At 37.6% G+C, this 17054-nt stretch overlaps 1 protein-coding gene across 10 annotated transcripts in view; it reads left to right on the top strand.

Annotated features, from left to right (window-relative positions):
- The window catches only part of C3H2orf76 (chromosome 3 C2orf76 homolog), a 129138-nt gene that overhangs the window by 33199 nt on the left and 78885 nt on the right, over window positions 1-17054 (top strand). For 7 of the 10 annotated variants that reach the window (XM_055572893.1, XM_055572894.1, XM_055572884.1 and 4 more), the window contains exons 2-3: window positions 7414-7483; window positions 8811-8955. In XM_055572893.1, the coding sequence (XP_055428868.1) occupies window positions 8823-8955 (133 nt within the window). In that variant the 5' untranslated portion in view covers window positions 7414-7483; window positions 8811-8822. Of the gene's footprint in view, window positions 1-7413; window positions 7484-8472; window positions 8639-8810; window positions 8956-17054 lie in introns of all 10 variants that reach the window. The other 3 variants (XM_055572890.1, XM_055572891.1, XM_055572892.1) reach the window with 1 other exon arrangement.

The raw sequence follows: 17054 nt of genomic DNA, 5'->3' as shown, positions 1-17054 counted from the left end.
TTTCTGGATTTATCAATAGTGGGTATCCTTCAATACATATCAGTAATATAACTAAGTTTCTGACCCTCTCTGTCCTTTCCAGTATTTGCTAAGTTCTGTTTTGTTTGCCTTTGCTCAGTAAGCTCTTTTCTCTTAAAGGAAATAGAAATACCTTAGTTTAAAAATAACTTTTTGTTGATGTATATCACATACCTCAGAAAAGTGAAAATGTAAGTATACAGAGAAATTAGCCTAATTTCAAAACACATACTCATTCTTAAAACATCAAGAAATATTAAAAATTTATAAAACAAGTAGCAGTCTCTTGGATTTCTACCATTCATAGCTGCTGTGAACATTTTGGTCAGTGCTGCTCTGAACCTGTCTCTGGTCTTATGCAGACACCATACACCTATGGTTTTCTAACTTATTTTTTCATTCACTAATATTTCATCAGATCAGATCAGATCAGTCGCTCAGTTGTATCCGACTCTTTGTGACCCCATGAATCACAGCACGCCAGGCCTCCCTGTCCATCACCAATTCCCAGAGTTCACTCAGACTCATCGAGTCAGAGTTGCCATCTGGACAGTTGCCACTGTCCATCGAGTCAGTGATGCCATCCAGCCATCTCATCCTCTGTCGTCCCCTTCTCCTCTTGCCCCCAGTCCCTCCCAGCATCAGAGTCTTTTCCAATGAGTCAACTCTTCCCATGAGGTGGCCAAAGTACTGGAGTTTCAGCTTTAGCATCATTCCTTCCAAAGAAATCCCAGGGCTGATCTCCTTCAGAATGGACTGGTTGGATCTCCTTGCAGTCCAAGGGACTCTCAAGAGTCTTCTCCAACACCACAGTTCAAAAGCATCAATTCTTTGGCGCTCAGCCTTCTTCACAGTCCAATTCTCACATCCATACATGACCACAGGAAAAACCATAGCCTTGACTAGACGGAACTTTGTTGGCAAAGTAATGTCTCTGCTTTGGAATATGCTATCTAGGTTGGTCATAACTTTCCTTCCAAGCAGTAAGCGTCTTTTAATTTCATGGCTGCACTCACCATCTGCAGTGATTTTGGAGCCCAGAAAAATAAAGTCTGACACTGTTTCCACTGTTTCCCCATCTGTTTCCCATGAAGTGATGGGACCGGATGCCATGATCTTCGTTTTCTGAATGTTGAGCTTTAAGCCAACTTTTTCACTCTCCACTTTCACCTTCATCAAGAGGCTTTTGAGTTCCTCTTCACTTTCTGCCATAAGGGTGGTGTCATCTGCATATCTGAGGTTATTGATATTTCTCCCTGCAGTCTTGATTCTAGCTTGTGCTTCTTCCAGCCCAGCGTTTCTCATGATGTACTCTGCATATAAGTTAAATAAGCAGGGTGACAATATACAGCCTTGATGAACTCCTTTTCCTATTTGGAACCAGTCTGTTGTTCCATGTCCAGTTCTAACTGTTGCTTCCTGACCTGCATACAAATTTCTCAAGAGGCAGATCAGGTGGTCTGGTATTCCCATCTCTTTCAGAATTTTCCACAGTCTAGTGTGATCCACACAGTCAAAGGCTTTGGCATAGTCAATAAAGCAGAAATAGATGTTTCTCTGGAACTCTCTTGCTTTTTCCATGATCCAGCAGATGTTGGCAATTTGATCTCTGGTTCCTCTGTCTTTTCTAAAACCAGCTTGAACATCAGGAAGTTCACAGTTCACATATTGCTGAAGCCTGGCTTGGAGAATTTTAAGCATTACTTTACTAGCGTGTGAGATGAGTGCAATTGTGTGGTAGTTGGAGCATTCTTTGGCATTGCCTTTCTTTGGGATTGGAGTAGCCATCTTTTAAAGTTAATATCTGTGGATTCATTTCACCCTTCAATGGCTGTAAGGGATTTCATTTTATGGCATGACATAATTTACTTCATTGATGAACTCAATTGATTCAATTGATGAATTCAGTTACTTCATTGAATTCTAATTTTTATAAACTATTAGAAGCACATCAGTGGAAAAAATCTTCCTTGAATGTACATTTTTTACATTCATCTTTTCTTAAAATGATTTTATTATTAAAAAACTTCAAGCATCTAAAAACTGTGTAGTATGATAAGGTCCCATATACATTCAGCTTCAGCAGTTACCAGTGTTCTACTTTTTTTTTTTTTCAATCTACACATCCATAATTGTTTTTCCTCTGTCGAGAATATTTGAAAGCAAGTACCAGTCATAGTATCATTTTACCTATATACCTCAGTCTTTTAAGTTAGACTCACAAGCATAATAATATTAAATAAACAGAATTGATATTGATTCCTAATATCTTCTAGTATTACGCAGATTAAGATCCATGCATGATCTAAACATTAGTTGATATATCTCTTTTAAGTCTCTTAGTTTATAACCTTCCTCCCCTTCTATGTATTGCATGCTAATTATTTGTTGAAGAAAACAAGTCATTTTTTCAGTAGAGTTTCCACAGTCTACTGATGACCTCCTTATGGTGTCATTTAACTTGTTCTTGCAGACACTGTCATAGCCCCTAAACTGGGAGTTAGATCCAGAGGCTTAATTCATTTGTTAAGTTGGATTCATTTGTTAAGTTGGATTACTAAGTTTAGCCCCTGAAGTATCCATTCTAAAGTTTCCCATCAATCTTTTACCTAATGGTTTTGTCACCCCTTTATGATCACTGCCTACTTTCATTACTTCATTAGGGTTTCCAAAATGATGGCCTTTAGCAACTTTTTATTTTGAGCTAATTGCAGAGTCACATGCAGTTATAAGAAATAATACCAGTGATCCTTTCTGCCCCTCATCCAGCTTTCCCCAAGGGTGACATCCTGCTTCAGGGTGGTCTTATATCAATCACATCTAGGGAATTGATGTTGATACAATCCATGGACCATATTCACGTATCACTAGTTTTACATCTTCTTCTGTAGGCTTGTGTGCTTGTGCATGTGTATTTGGTTTTAGGCAATTTTATCACATGTGTAGATAAGTGTGGATAACATCACGGTCAAGAATTAGAAACTTGCCATCACAAGGATCTCTTTTGTTACCCTTTTATAGCCAGAGCCACCTCCTTCCCTCCTTGCTAACCCCAGGGACACTAATTATTCTCCATTTCTATACTTTTGTCATTACAAGAATGACATACAGGACTCCCCTGGTTGTCTAATGGTTAAGAATCCATCTTCTGATGCAGAGGGCATGGATTTGATCCCTGGTCCGGGAAGATTTCACATGCCATAGGGCAACTAAGCCCAGGTGCCCTACCGCCCATGTTCTGCAACAAGAGACACCGCTGCAGTGAGTAGCTGTGCACCACTACTATAGAGTAGCCCCTGCTTGCCACAGCTAGGGAAGGCCCGTGTGCAGCAGTGAAGACCCAGAACAGCCGAAAATAAACAAGCAAGTAAAAGTCTACTGTTAAAAAAGAATGATGTATAATGGAACTGTGCAGTATGTAACCTTCTGAGGTTGATTTTTCTTTTCAATTTAATTCCCTTAAGATCTATCAAAATTGTTATGTGTATTAGTAGTTTTTTCTTTTTTATTCCCCAGTGTTTCATGATATGAATATACCACACTTGGTTTAACCACTCACATGTTGAAGGATGTTTGGGTTGTTTCCAGTTTGGGGGTATTAAACATGGATATACTATGAACATTTATATATAGGTTTTTTGTGTGAACATAAGTTTTCATTTCTCTGGCATAAATGCTCAAGAGTGCATTTGCTAGGTCTATGATAAGCATGTGTTTTATAAGAAATTATCATATTCTTTTCTAGAGTGGCTGTACCATTTTGCATTTCCATCAGTAGTGAGTGAAAGATTAGTTTCTCTATACCCTCACCAGTATTTGGTGTTATCATTGTTTTTATTTTAGCCATTTTGATATTTATGTAAATCATAATTTTTAAATTCTGTCATTCCTTCAGGGCTTTTTAGCTGTCATTCTTCTTTAAAGAAAAAACTTTTCATCAGCTATTTGATAATCTTGAAATACAAACTGTATAAGAATCTGATTATTTTTCTCATTTTCAATGCCCCGTTCCCTACCTTGGTAAGCCAGTTTTCAGGAAAACAAATAAGTGCTCCTTTAGCTTCCTGAGTGACTAATCGACTTAAAAAAAATCATTATAAACTCATGGATTTTAAAATATTTGATGTGATTGTCTTCTCTGGGTAAATTAGTAGAATGAAAATTGTCATGTCAGAAGGTAGGCAAATTTAAAATTTTGATATTGGTTATCCCACTCCTCTCCAGGAAGTCTATCATTTAATGTTCTTGGCAGGAGTATGTAAAATATTTATTTTTCTATATCCTTGCCAACACTGGTGTGGCCAGTTTTTAATTTAAATATATTTACCAATCTGTGGCTAATCAGTATCTTACTATTTCTCTTTTTCAGTTCTATAGTTACCAGTAATATTGACTTAAAGATTTAGCCTATTGCTCATTGATTACCTTTATCCATGTTTCTATCAAGACATTTGTCTTTTCTTATAATTTTTTTTTTTTTTTTTGCTATATCTGTCAACCTTTTCCTTGGTGGTTGCTGATTTTTATTTGCTTAGAAAGGTCTTTTCTACCTTAAGATTATAAAAGTTTATACCTATTTTTTGATGCCTTCCTGTGATTTTACAGTTTAGTTTAAATATTTGTTTTACATATAGTTTATTTTGTATAAGATATGAAGTAAGGATCCAGAATTACCTTTTTCTAAATGTCTGACCAGTTTTCCTAATGCCATTGATTAAGGTGTCTTTTCCCCACAAATGTGAAATGCCATTTTTATACTAAATTCTTGAATCTTGAGTCTTTTCAGAGTTTTCTATTCTCTTCTACTGATTTGTCAGTCTTCAGTGTCACATGGAGAAGGCAATGGCACCCCACTCCAGCACTCTTGCCTGGAAAATCCCACGGACGGAGGAGCCTGGTAGGCTGCAGTCCATGGGGTCGCTGAGAGTCGGACACGACTGAGCGACTTCACTTTCACTTTTCACTTGCCTGCATTGGAGAAGGAAATGGCACCCCACTCCAGTGCTCTCGCCTGGAGAATCCCAGGGACGGGGGAGCCTGGTGGGCTGCCGTCTCTGGGGTCGCACAGAGTCGGACACGACTGACCGACTTAGCAGCAGCAGCAGCAGTGCCACCTAATTTATGGTACCGCTGGTCTCTCTGTCTCTCTCTTTTATTTTTTTTCTTTTATGACTTTGCTAAGTTCACAAGCATTTTCTTCTAGATTAGAAATGCTTGTTTTAAGTCCAGACCACCCTGTTACATTTTGATGGGGATTTTATTTAATTTATAGATTAATTTAGGGAGAATTATTTCTTTACAACTCTGAGCTTTCATAGTTAAGAACATGGTCTATCATTTCATTTATTCACACCTTTTTTCTTGTTTTTGAATATGTTTTGTTAATTTACCTCTAAATTATTGCTTTTGCTTTCTCTGTCCCTTCATTTGAAGGATACCTTTTAAACTTGATCAGATTCATTTTTTAAAAGTAGGTCAAACCTTCTGGGAAAACATCACACTTATAATTTGTAATGCTAGCATTCCAAGCTGTCTCTTCAGTATGTCTGGCTCCCTAAACTAACAACATAGATTTCCCACAGTCCATGAGACAAATTAAATAATGGCCTCATTCTAATAGTAGCTAATATGGCTTAGTTACTGAGTATAAATTACTACAAATTTCTGATGAAGATGACAATACATTGTTAATCAAATTAGACAGTAATGCACATTTGGAGTTTTAAATTGAAAACTTCAGCTATTTAAGTACAGCATATGGGGCAGCTTTTTTTAAAGTGGAAAAAAAAAGCCTACAATTATAAAAGTTTCATAAGGCATACATGTGCTAGCTTGCTTGGCCTCTTTCGTTAGTCCATTTACATAATTTATTTCATTGCACCTGGGAATCTTGTATCTTTGTTTGCTGTCTACATGAGCTGTCTTTATGCCCAAACCTGTTTAATCCCAAGTAGACCCTTGATAAAAGCAGCTACTATTTATTGAGATCCAACCATATGTTAGGGCTGAGAACTAGAGTCAATAATTAAGTTTGATCTGTCCGGCTCTGAACTCTTTAGGAATTTGGACTTCATTGTAGGGCTTCTGTCCGTGTGTGTGTGTGTGTGTGTAGTGTGTTTTGGAGAGCTTCTTTATTGTTTGGGGGGCTAAGTGAGAGAAGGAAGAAATTGGTCATAATTTCCACAGACCTGTTAACCCTGCCTCTAAAATATGGAGTCTTTTTTTTCTTTCTTTTTTAAATGTATTTATGTATTTATTTGGTTGCTTCAGGTCCTAGTTGTAGCACGCAGGATCTTCGTTGTGGTGGGGGCTCTCCAGTTGTGGCTTGCAGGCTCCAGAGTGAGTGGGCTCAGTAACTGCAGCATTTAGTTGTTCCTCGGCATGTGGGATCACAGTTCCCCCACCAGGGATCACACCTGCGTCCCCTGCATTGCAAGGGATTCTTGTAATGGATTCTTAATCACTAGACCACAGGGGAAGTTCCTAGAGTCTTTTATGCTATCCCTTTCTTGAGAGAGATCCTTTATTAGGTATCTCAGTAAATTTTAAATTATAATTTTGTAGATGTCTTGCTAAACTGCCATTATTTGGTAAATTTTAGGGTCAGAATTTTGGGGAAGCCCTGTAAAACCAGATTTAATAACAAATAGTGTAGCAGCTAATAATGGAATTTCCAAAAGATTTTATTTAAGCTCTCAAGCCACAAAATAAGATTATACAATGAACCCTTTATTTTAAAGGAAAAATACTATTTTTAATTCAAGACCATTCAATTAAAACCATTTGTTTAATTATAAACAGTACACTATAATCAAAGATTATTTTATGCATTAAAACAGCTTGAACCTTTGCTTTTCACACGTAATGTGCTGTATATTCTCTCAAACTTAGTGAAATATTTGTATAAGCATTTTGTGATTCAAAGAAACTTTCCAGATCAAATTAGTGTGGCTTCTTTGTGTATATTATGAACTATTCCAGACACACCAAAAGGCTTAAAGAATAGTAGCTGTACTGTCTCTATACTTAACATCCTGCTTAAGATATAAAATGCAACCAGTATGATGGAAACACCTGTTTTACTTCTCCCTAATTGCATAATCCTTTCTTTGCTCCAAGAATCATCTCTTTTTCAACATAATGAAACCTATGTTTTTTAATTTTGTGTAAATGATGTGTTATTCTGATGCTTTTGTGACTTGCTTTTTTTGCATTCACCATACTATTTCTGAGATTTCATCTGTGTTGATGTTCATAGTTCTAGATCATTCATTTTCACTGCTTGAAGTATTTTGTTGAATGAAAGTACCATAATTATCTATTCTCCTGCTGATGGACATTTAGTTGGTTCCAGTTTTTGTAATTAACAATGTTAATACTGATGTTCTTTTACAGTTCTCCTTGTACACACATGTGAGAGATTCCCAAGAGCACCTACATATGAATGACATTGCTGGATTGAAAGGTATATGAATCTTCAGCTTTACTAAATATTGCCCAATTGTCTCCAGAAGTAGAATCCACTTGGATGCCCACCTTAACTGATTAAACTCTCATTGTTCTGCACTCTTGCCAACAGTAGGTATTGTCAGGCTTTTTCGTTTGTCAGTTTGATGAGTAATATATAGCTCATTGTTATTTTGAATTTCTCTGATTACTGGTGAGATTGGACATCTTATTTTATCTTATTAGCATTACAGCTATTTTGTTTTTAGTATTGTGTATTATGGCTGAAAGTTATATGCCAAGTTGAAAGCATTAAGTAGTTGCTACTAATTAGAAATGTACCATAATTTTATTTTTAAAACATTGTCAACTTTGCAGATTTTTTGGAGGAAATTATTTGGGGGGACTTTTTTTTTAACAGTATATTATATATTAGATCATGAAATTTGGAATTAAGTTGGTGCTTGAATCCTGGCTCCATGTTTTATGACCTTGGGCATTTAGTGCAATGAATTTTTCCTCATCTTAAAATAAGTATGATTTGGTAATAAAATTAAAGTATGGTTTGGTAATAGAATTAAATCTGATAATATTAACACTGGTATGTAGGACTATTACATAGTTTAGGGTGAAATAAACATATTCAAATTAAACAATAGTGTGGACAATGGGTGATACTATGCACGCTAAGTTGTTTCAGTTGTGTCCAGCTCTTTGCAATCCTATGGATTCTAGCCTACCAGGCTTCTCTGTCCATGGCATTTTCTAGGTAAGGATACTGGAGTGGGTTACCATGCCCTCCTCCAGGGGATCTTCCCAACCCATGGATGGAACCCTGAGTTTCTTTCGTCTCTTGCAATGTCAGGTGGATTCTTTACCACTAGCACCACCTGGGAAGCCTGGATAATACTATGACACATGATTAAATCAGTTCTGAAATCTGGCAGCATTTGTGAAATGAAAATGCAACCTGATATTTGATGCTAATATAAGTGAACTTCCTCTCAGGGCCAAATGAGATTGGTGGTGTAGCACACCAGAGCAGTAACACGTGCAGCCCCACTTCTCCACATACACCCACACTCCTGAGTTGGTGTTCATCTTCTGTACCTTGTCAGTTTTCTACCTGTCAGAACATCAGGAACTGTGGTAAAGCTGTCCAGGATCACAGTGGGTAGGTGGAAGCGACCTTGGGACCCTTTGGTTGTCCCGGAATCTGGTCTGGTTCTGGGAATTCTGTCGTTAACTGTGCAGTGTGGGAGAGATGGGCTGGGTGCCTGAGAGCTGATGGAGGAAATGCAGGCTGGTGGATAATTATGAGCTGATGTTATTATCCCTTGCCACAGGAATTTCTGCACATGGCTTCCGAAGATGTGACCATTACAGTTCGCCTCATTCGTTCATTTGAGCATCGCAATTTCAGACCTGTAGTATATCATGGAGTTCATTTGGACCAAACTGTAAAGGATTTTATAGTATTTCTAAAGCAAGGTATGAGATGTCTCAGCCACTTTGTTTTATTAGTGTTTCAAAAAAGAATAGTTGAGTATTAGAGTGATAGTAATCTTTTAAAAGCACTTTGAAAGATATCAATCTGTGTTCTAAGCCAGGTGTGAGCCTTGCTCTTGCTCTGGGCCTTGGTATCAGCAGCAGTATCTCTCCAAGGCTTATTTAGCAACATGTGTCCCTTCCTCAGGGATTGTCACTATCATGTTTGACTTCTCCATTTTTTTTTTTTTTAATTAAAAAAAATTGAAGATCTATGATTCCTCATGAAAAATGGCTTTATGTATTTGGAGGCTAGTTAACAAGAGAAGGTAGTGTTACCTGGCTGAGCACACAGAGGGCATCCTGGGGAGCATGACAGGAAGGTAGCAGGCCTCTATCTGTCCAGCTAGGAGATCACTAGAGCATCTGGTCATTGTGGGCACAGAGTGATGACCAGCCTCACTGGTGTAGTGTATCATTCCAAGCTCAGCATACAGCAGGTGTGAATGTAGTCTTCATTTAGATAGGTCCTTGGTGGGTTTCTATCCTCTGGTCTTAATTACAGAAGTGTTCCAGTCATCAACATTTGATGAAACATCTAGAATAAGCTTTTATTGCTTTAATTGAATTGCGATTTATATATGGTATAATGTACAGATCTTAGTGTACATTTCTGTGAATTTTGGCAGATGTAGCACTTTATATCCAACTTAATGTTTTTCAACTGACATAATTTGAGATAGAGAAGTTGTGGAAACTCCTGAAAGCTCTTCACACAGGTTCCCCAAATGTCACCATTTTGTTACATTTGTTTTTCTCTCTCCTCCTCCTCCCCAGTTCCTTTCTTACTTTTCCACTTCATTTTTCTCTCTGAACCATTTAGAAGTATGTTGCAGACATTATTCCCTTTTACCTCTAAATATTTCAGGGTGTATTTTCCAAAAACAGGGAATTTGCTTATATTATATATTAACTATATATAGTTAAAGTAATGAAAATCAGAAACTTAACATTGAAACAATGCTATCAACTAATTTACAGACCTTACTGAGATTTTACCTGTCTCAGTAAGGTCTTTCTGAACAAAAGAAAATCCAAAGATGTATGTTAGTTCAGTTTCTTTAATCTGAATTAATTTCTTCATCCAGGAGTCTTTTTTGTTGTTGTTGATTTTAATTATTTTTTTTGAAGGATAATTGCTTTACAGAATTTTGTTGTTTTCTGTCAAACCTCAACATGAATCAGCCATAGGTATACATATATCCCCTCCCTTCTGAACCTCCCTCCCATCTCTCACCCCATCCCACCTCTCTAGATTGATACAGAGCCCCTGTTTGAGTTTCCTGAGCCATACAGCAAATAGATGGTTGGCTATCTATTTTACATATGGTAATGTAAGTTTCCATGTTGCTCTTTCCATACATCTCATCCTCTCCTCCCCTCTCCCTATGTCCATAAGTCTGTTGTCTATGTCTGTTTCTCCATTGCCTGTAAATAAATTCTTCAGTACCATTTTTCTAGATTCCATATATATGCATTAGAATACAATATTTAACTTTCCCTTTCTGACTCACTTCAGTCTGTATGATAGGTTCTAGGTTCATCCACCTCATCAGAACTGACTTAAATGCATTCTTCTTTATGGCTGAGTAATATTCCATTATGTATATGTACCACAACTTCTTTATCCATTCATCTGTTGATGGACATCTAGGTTGCTTTCACGTTCTAGCTATTGTAAATAGTGCTACAATGAACAATGGGATACATGTGTCTTTTTCAATTTTGGTTTCCTCAGGATATATGCCTAGGCGTGGGATTGCTGGTTCATATGGTGGTTTTATTCCTAGTTTTTTAAGGACTCTCCATACCGTCTTCCATAGTGGCTGTATCAATTTACATTCCCACCAGCAATGCAAGAGCATTCCCTTTTCTCCACACCCACTCCAGCATTTATTGCTTGTAGACTTTTTGATGATGGCCATTCTGACCGGTGTGAGGTGATGTCTCATTGTGGTTTTGATTTGCATTTCTCTAATAATGAGTGATGTTGAGCATCTTTTCATGTGTTTGCTAGCCATCTGTATGTCTTCTTTGGAGAAATGTCTGTTTAGGTCTTCTCCTCACTTTTTGATTGGGTTGTTTGTTTTTCTGGCATTGAGTTGTGTGAGCTGCTTGTATATTTTGGAAATTAATCCTTTGTCAGTTGTTTCATTTGTTATTACTTCCTCCCATTCTGAAGGTTGTCTTTTCACCTTACTTATAGTTTCCTTTGTTGTGCAAAAGCTTTTAAGTTTAATCAGGTCCCACTTGTTTACTTTTGTTTTTATTTCCGTTACTCTAGGAGGTGGGTCATAGAGGATCTTGCTTTGATTTATGTCATCGAGTGTTCTGCCTATGTTTTCCTCTTAGAGTTTTATAATTTCTGTCTTACATTTAGGTCTTTAATCCATTTTGAGTTTATCTTTGTGTGTGGCATTAGGAAGTGTTCTAATTTCATTCTTTTACATGCAGCTGTCCAGTTTTCCCAGCACCATTTATTGAAGAGGCTGTCTTTGCCCCATTGTATATTCGCCTCTTTTGTCAAAAATAAGGTACCCATAGGTGCGTGGGTTTATTTCTGGGCTTTGAATCTTGTTCCATTACTCATTCTATGAGGCCACCATCACTCTGATGCCAAAACCAGACAAAGACAACACACAAAAGGAAAACTACAGGCCAATATCACTGATGAACACAAATGCAAAAATCCTCAACAAAATTTTAGCAGACAGAATTCAGCAATACATCAAAAATCTCATACACCATGATCAAGTTGGGTTTATTCCAGGAATGCAAGGATTCTTCAATATATGCAAATCAATCAATGTGATATACCGTATTAATATATTGAAAGATAAAAACCATATGATGATCTCATTAGATGCAGAAAAAGCCTTTGACAAAATTCAGCACCTATTTATGATTAAAACTCTTCAAAAAATGGGCATAGAAGTACCCTGCCTCAACATAGTAAAGGCCATATATGATAAGCCTATAGCAAACATTATTCTCAATGGGGAAAAACTGAAAGCATTAACCCTGAGATCAGGAACAAGACAAGGGTGTCCACTTTCACCACTATTATTCAACATGGTTCTGGAAGTCCTAGCTACAGCAATCATCGAAGAAAAAGAAATAAAAGGAATCCAGATCGGAAAAGAAGTAAAGCTCTTATTGTTTGCAGATGACATGATATTGTACATAGAAAACCCTAAAGATAGTATCAGAAAAATACTAGAGCTAGTCAGTGAATTTAGCAAAGTTGCAGGATACAAAATCAATACACAGAAATCACTTGCATTTCTATATACTAACAATGAAAAGTCAGAAAGAGAAATTAAGGAATCAATCCCACTCACCATTGCAACAAAAAGAATGAAATATCTAGGAATAAACTACCTAAGGAAACAAAAGAACTGTACATAGAAAATTATAAGACACTAATGAAAGAAATCAAAGATGACATAAACATATGGAGAAATATTCCATGTTCCTGGGTAGGAAGAATCAATATTGTGAAAATGACTATACTACCAAATGCAATCTACAGATTCAGTGTGATCCCTAACAAATACCAATGGTATTTTTCACAGAACTAGAACAGAAAATTTCACAATTCCTATGGAAACACAAAAGACCCTGAATAGCCAAACCAGTCTTAAGAAGAATGGAGCTGGAGGAATCAACCTTCTTGACTTCAGATTATTCTACAAAGCTACAGTCATCAGGACAGTATAGTACTGGCACAAAAACAGAAATATAGGCCAATGGAACAAGATAGAAAACCCAGAAATAAACCCATTTGGGAGTCTTTTATTGTGTTTCATCACATTGGCAATCTTGAATAGTACAGGCTAGTTTTTTTGTAGAATGCTTCCCTCAGGTGGGTTTTTCCAGTGTTTTCTCTATTAGATAGATTTAGGTTATGCTTTTGGCAGAGAAATCATTGAAATGATGCTGACCTTCAGTGCATTTACACCAAGACACACATGCTGTCGAATGCCCACATTGCTGACAATGGTGACTTCAATCAGTTGGTTAAGGCAAAATCAGATTGATTATATTCTTTGCAGCCAAAGATGGAAAAGCTCTATACAGTCAGCAAAAACAAGACCAGGAGCTGACTGTGGCTCAGGTCATGAACTCCTTATTGATGAATTCAGACTTAAATTGAAGAAAGTAGGGAAAACCACTAGACCATTCAGGTATGACCTAAATCAAATCCTTTATGATTATACAGTGGAAGCCAGAAATAGATTTAAGGGACTAGATATAATAGAGTGCCTGATGAACTATGGATGGAGGTTCAGGACATTGTACAGGAGACAGGGAGCAAGACCATCCCCAAGAAAAAGAAATGCGAAAAAGCAAAATGGCTGCTGTCTGAGAAGGCCTTACAAATAGCTGTGAAAAGAAGAGAAGCAAAAAGCAAAGGAGAAAAGGAAAGATAAACACATTTGAATGCAGAGTTCCAAAGAATAGCAAGGAGAGATAAGAAAGCCTTCCTCAGTGATCAGTGCAAAGAAATAGAGGAAAACAATAGAATGGGAAAGACTAGAGATCTCTTCAAGAAAATTAGAGATACGAAGGGTACATTTCATGCAAAGATGGGCTCAGTAAAGGACAGAAATGGTATGGACCTAATAGAAGCAGAAGATATTAAGATGAGGTGGCAAGAATACACAGAAGAACTGTATAAAAAAGATCTTCATGACCAAGATAATCATGATGGTGTGATCACTCACCTAGAGCCAAACATCCTGGAATGTGAAGTCAGGTGGGCCTTAGGAAGCATCACTAGGAACAAAGCTAGTGGAGGTGATGGAATTCCAGTTGAGCTATTTCAAATCCTAAAAGAAGATGCTATGAAAGTGCTGCACTCAATATGCCAGCAAATTTGGAAAACTCAACAGTGGCCACAGGACTGGAAAAGGTCAATTTTCATTCCAGTCCCAAAGAAAGGCCATGTCAAATAATGCTCAAACTACCGCACAATTGCACTCATCTCACTCATCACTTTGCTAGCAAAGTAATGCTCAAAATTCTCCAAGCCAGGCTTCAGCACTATGTGAACTGTGAACTTCCAGATGTTCAAACTGGATTTAGAAAAGGCAGGGGAACTAAATTGTCAACATCCACTGAATCATTGAAAAAGCAAGAGAGTTCCAGAAAAACATCAATTTTGCTTTATTGACTATGCTAAAACCTTTGACTGTGTGGATCACAATAAACTGTGGAAAATTCTGAAAGAGCGGGGAATACCAGACCACCCGACCTGCCTCTTGAGAAACCTGTATGCAGGTCAGGAAGCAACAGTTAGAACTGGACATGGAACAGACTGGTTAAAAATAGGAAAAGGAGTACATCAAGGCTGTATATTGTCACCCTGCTTATTTAACTTATGCAGAGTACATCATGAGAAACGCTGGGCTGGAGGAAGCACAAGCTGGAATCAAGACTGCCATGAGAAATATCAATAACCTCAGATATGCAGATGACACCACCCTTATGGCAGAAAGTGAAGAACTAAAGAACCTCTTGATGAAATTGAAAGAAGAGAGTGAAAAAGTTGACTTAAAGCTCAACATTCAGAAAACTAAGATCATGGCCATCACTTCATGGGAAATAGATGGGGAAACAGTGGCTGACTTTATTTTTTTGGGCTCCAAAATCACTGCAGATGGTGACTAAAGCCATGAAATTAAAAGATGCTTACTCCTTAGAAGGGAAAGTTATGACCAACCTAGACAGTATATTAAAAAACAGAGACATTACTTTGTCAACAAAGGTCCGTCTAGTCAAGGCTATGGTTTTTCCAGTAGTCATGTATGGATGTGAGAGTTGGACTATAAAGAAAGCCGAGCACCAAAGAATTGATGCTTTTGCACTGTGGTGTTGGAGAAGACTCTTGAGAGTCCCTTGGACTGCAAAGAGATGCAACCAGTCCATCCTAAAGGAGATCAATCCTGGGTGTTCATTGGAAGGATTGATGTTGAAGCTGAAACTTTGGCCACCTGATGTGAATAGCTGACTTATTCGAAAAGACCCTGATGCTGGGAAAGATTGAGGGCAGGAGAAGGGAACGACAGAGGATGAGATGGTTGGATGGCATCACCGGCTCAATGGACATGAGTTTGAGTAAATTCTGGGAGCTGGTGATGGGCAGGGAGGCCTGGTGTGCTGCAGTCTATGTGGTCGCAAAGAGTCGGACACGACTGAGCGACTGAACTGAACTGAACTGAAGGTGATAGCTGCCAGGTTTCTCTACTGTAAATTTTGGTTGTACTTGAAAAGTAACTTGTTAGGGATACATTCTGAGACTATGTGAATGTCCTGTTACTTCCCAATCTTTCATCCACTAGTTTAGCATTATTTGATGATTCTTGCCTGAATCAGTTATCATGTTCGGCAAACGATGATTCTTCTTATTCCATCATTGATTTTACATATATTAGTTGTTTTTCTACAGTAAGGAAGAGCTTTTTATCCTACCCCCTCATTCCTACTCCTGCCCCATGTATTTAATCTTTGGTTTATATCATTGTGCACTCACGGATACTTACTTTATTCAGAGGATTATAATTCTTTATTTTTATTTTACTCTGATGGTCTAATCATCCTCATTTTAGCTGGGGGTAGCCAAAAACACTATTCAAAATTGCCAATGAAAGACAATAAAAGACTCCTGAATGAAGAAATTAATTCAGATTAAAGGAACTGAACTAACATATGTCCTTGGATTTTCTTTTGTTACAGAAAGAAAGGACAAGGCTCCATGTCCTTTTAACATGTCCACATCCTTCTTTGAGCACTTCCTTACTTTTTGATCTAAGATGTTGCAGATGTGTCCTGTTCTTTTCCTACCCCAGCCCTGGGATCAGTCATTTCTCTGAGGAGCTGTGATTCCATTACTGGAGAATGTTATTGGGAAACCACAAACTTGGTTTATATGTGTGCAGTGTAAGTGTACATAGTTAACTTTTAAAAATGTAGTGAAGTCTTGACATTTTGCTTCCTGATTGACTTTGTAAAATTTCTAAACTCTTCTCCCTTCCCCTTTTTTTTTTTTTTTCATCTAATTCAAGTGGCTTTACTGCTCGATGTTACTTGCCTAAGAAGAAAGCATGGTGTTTTAACTCATAGAGAAGACAGGCTAGTCACTCTACTTGTTAGGGGGAGATTGAGAGTTGGTGCTAAAATATTGCCAATTACAGTGTCCTGTTTTTGAAAGGCTATCACCAAAAGTATACTCAGATTTTGAAATAAAAACAAATCCCTACTTTTCTTATTTTAAAATCTTTGTGTGTATTATGGGTTACAGTGTTTCTTAGTGTTAGTACAGTAAGTGCTCTGCTTGGTACAGTGCAGAATAGATTCTCTGAAGCCCTTGAGAACAAGATGTAATCATCAGGCTGCTCTAGTGCCAAGGGAAGATATATTCTCCCCGGGGTCACTGTGTTCTTTTCCTTCCCAAGTACCACAGAGTTGCTCCCCATTAGAGCAGTGGTGTGGATCACTGCAAATGCTCAGCACAGCCTACTCACATCTTTCATCTGTTACCTGTTTCTATTAATATTGTGCATGTGGAAAATGTGTTCCACAGATTAAAAGATAAACTTTGGGCTTCAGGCCTTTCTGAGCCGTGTGCTCTGTGCCTACCTTTGTCCTCTAATTTGAGGTACAGTGGAACTCTGCAAAGTTAGTGAATTTACCTTTTATGAATTGTGTACATAACAAAGACCAAATAGCTTATTACTGAGGAATTTTTGAACTAATTTGTGCTAAGAGCTTTACCTAGATTTTCTCATTTCATCCTCACAGCATCCTTCTAAATTAGGAACTGGTATTATCTCCATTTTGCAGATGAAGAAACTAAAGAACAGAGAGAGAAGTTGAGAAGCTTGCCTGAGATTACATGGCAAAAACAAGGCAAAGCTGCAGTCCAACCCTTGCAGTTTAGCTATACAACCATGTACTCCTAAGCAGTACACTCAGTTGACTCTTTATTCTTCTCTATTACCTTACTTGCTTAAATAGAATCTCTGAAATAAATGGGTTTG

Source organism: Bubalus kerabau, chromosome 3 (genome assembly GCF_029407905.1).
Source record: "Bubalus kerabau isolate K-KA32 ecotype Philippines breed swamp buffalo chromosome 3, PCC_UOA_SB_1v2, whole genome shotgun sequence".
NCBI classification, from domain to species: domain Eukaryota; kingdom Metazoa; phylum Chordata; class Mammalia; order Artiodactyla; family Bovidae; genus Bubalus; species Bubalus kerabau.
This window is presented reverse-complemented; position numbering and strand designations above follow the sequence as displayed.